Raw genomic sequence first — 2,587 nt, 5'->3', positions numbered from 1 at the left:
AAGGAGTCATCTCCTCCCCCGATGGTCTTGTCACTGGGCATCTGGCCATCGGGCTGGATGCCATGCTCCAGGCAGTAGAGCTCCCAGCAGGCATTGCCGATCTGGACACCAGCCTGGCCGACGTGGATGGAGATGCACTCACGCTGTGGGAAGGGAAAGAGAAAAATTATAAAAATAGTAATGTTAACATTTTTCAAATTTCAGTAAAATTTTAAAATTATCTAGAACTATACAGGCATTATTCAAATTTATTGAGTTCATATTCCTAATTGATAGAAATGATTAAGGAAAAAAGAACCTGCTAGGAATGCTGCACATGGGTGTGGCCTGCCACACTGTTCATCCCATTGTTCGCATAGCCATTAACAGATATTTCACATATTCAGAAAATTCAAAGCACAGATTTTATAAAATAAATTAAATCTAGTTATTAATTGGAATCAATATTACGGATTCCTTCTTTAAATAAAGCTGTGGGTTTCTTCTCAGTATGATTTGGTATTTCAACATGGACATCTGTACTGCAGCTGAGGTTAGAAGCCACACCCTTTTGCAGTCTCTGCAGAAGGCATTAGTAAGAGGGAGCTTAGGCGCTAACCAAGGTCTGCCCCCAGTAAGGCTGTCTTTGCTGTGCCTGGAGCTAGCCTGCACTGCCTGCTGCATTATTTAACAGAGCATGCTCTGTTTCCAGCAACTGCCTACATGATCTCATTGTGTTATTCTTCTAGTTTCCTCTTCTGACCTAGGCTGGGACCATATGCCTAAGCTGAAATGAATTAATGAAGCTGCAGTAGAACAAAAGACAGCTGGACAGAGTATCATTCTTTGTCCCCAGCAATTTTACTTTTTAATAAAAGTTTCCCCATCCCAGAAGTTTCTCCACTGCAAAAAGAATAAAATAAAATTTATTAGTCTCTTTAAAATAACAGCCTCTAAATTAGAAACAAATACCACATGAAAAACTACCAAATAAAAAGTGAAAGGATAATGAAATCCTTAAAACAGAAAATAGTATTTTCATTCTCAGATTCTCTGCCCACCACAGAATTTCATACTTATCACATTAATAGGGATTATCTCCTCTAAGGGATCCGGCTTCCGTTGTCTATTCACTGACATTGGCGGGGAGAGGGGGCTGGGTGTGTGTGTGGAGAGACTGTGTTAGGGCGTTTCCCTGGATCAGACTTTAAAGGGCTCGTCAAGTGCATTTGCTCCTCAGTAATATTTCATCTAAGTTTTAACAGTGACCGAAAAACCTTTTAACGCCTACAGTTCCGCAACGATGAAAGGCTTTTATTAAAAGTCTCCTGACTGAGCTTTAGCGAGGCGAACCCCGCCCAGTGGCTTCAAGACCGAGAAGCAAGAAACAAACAACTCCTCCCCTGCGCCGGCCTGGCGCTGCCGGGATTCGGGCAGAAACGACCCGGGTTCCACCGTCCATACACGGGCATCTTTGCAAAAAGGCAACCACTTCTTTCTTCACCCTCCACGGCCCACTTTGTCCTGGTCTTCGTCCCCACCCCTCCGCCCGACGACGCCCACCGACCCGCGGCTTCCCTGTACCGCTCCTCGCCGCCTCGCCCGGGACTACGTGGGAGAACGAGCCGCCCCGGGCGCCGCCACCCGCGCCCTCCCCGGCCGGCCGCCTCTGCACCCACTCGCGCTGGCCGCGGCGCCCGGGGCTCGGGCACAGAACACCCGCGAGCGCCGTCTTTGTTCTCCGCTCCAGGCTCTGCTGCGCCCCGGGCGCGGCGCTCCGCACCCCGCACTGCGGCACGGTGAGGCGGACAAAGCTAGCCCGCACGAACAAAGCCGCAGGCCACCCTCACCCGCAAAAGTGGTAAACTGAAAGGGCTTAAGGTTTCCCGAGTGGACGGCGGGGACGCTGGGGGCCGACCCCACCCATCGGCTGCTCACCATGGTTGCTGTTTGCGGCTACCGGGCAGATGGCGGAGAGGAAGCGGAGGGTTGTTGCTTCTTACAGCGCGACTCTTAGGCGGTCGATGTAAGAGAACCTGCGGCACCCGGGCGGATGCGGCTCCCTATATACAACCCGGTCACCATGGGGATGGGCTGCGGCCTTTTCCTGTTGGTCCAGACCCCTCAATCTGCCCAGAGAAGCCGCGACCGGAGAGTGGTGATTGGTGCACACTCCATGGGATGAGGTAATCGCTCCCCCACCCCTTTTTTCCGGAGCATCCATAGACTGCATCCCTCAGACAAAGAGATCCTGCGAAAACTGCCGAACATCCATTATGGGGTGGGGTCGGGGAGAGAAGAAAGAGAAGTGGGCTTGGGTGGTTTCATACTGCTTAAATCTCAAGCTACAGCTAAAACTACCCACGAAGGCTTTTTCCAGCACTTCATCGCAGAAAAGGGGAAGATGGAAAGTGTAATGGAAAATCTCTCCCAGGCGCTCCCCTAAAGTACGCTACATTCAACTACGCTCTGCAAAGATTCAGCAGCCCTAATTGCTATAAAAATAGGGGAAGGGTGGGAGTGATGTTTAAAACAGCTTGGGGGGGGGGGATGTGATTGTTTTTAATTTTAACAAAGTTTCTCATCCAAAATGACTTCTCAGGGCCAA

At 50.1% G+C, this 2,587-nt stretch overlaps 1 protein-coding gene across 1 annotated transcript in view; it reads right to left on the bottom strand.

Annotated features, from left to right (window-relative positions):
- Positions 1 to 2,029, bottom strand: part of LOC105854333 (tubulin alpha-2 chain-like) — a 3,900-nt gene extending 1,871 nt beyond the window's left edge. The window contains exons 1-2 of the mRNA XM_012732314.1: positions 1,918 to 2,029; positions 3 to 143 (exon numbers count right to left, since the gene is read on the bottom strand). Of these exons, the coding sequence (XP_012587768.1) occupies positions 3 to 143; positions 1,918 to 1,920 (144 nt within the window). The 5' untranslated portion in view covers positions 1,921 to 2,029. The remainder of the gene's footprint in view (positions 1 to 2; positions 144 to 1,917) is intronic.
- Positions 2,030 to 2,587: the final 558 nt, after the last annotated feature.

This window comes from Condylura cristata, unplaced genomic scaffold (genome assembly GCF_000260355.1).
Source record: "Condylura cristata isolate star-nosed mole 26May11 unplaced genomic scaffold, ConCri1.0 scaffold00034, whole genome shotgun sequence".
Lineage (NCBI taxonomy): Eukaryota > Metazoa > Chordata > Mammalia > Eulipotyphla > Talpidae > Condylura > Condylura cristata.
The sequence above is the reverse complement of the archived record's forward strand: the minus strand, read 5'-3'. Positions and strand labels throughout refer to the sequence as shown.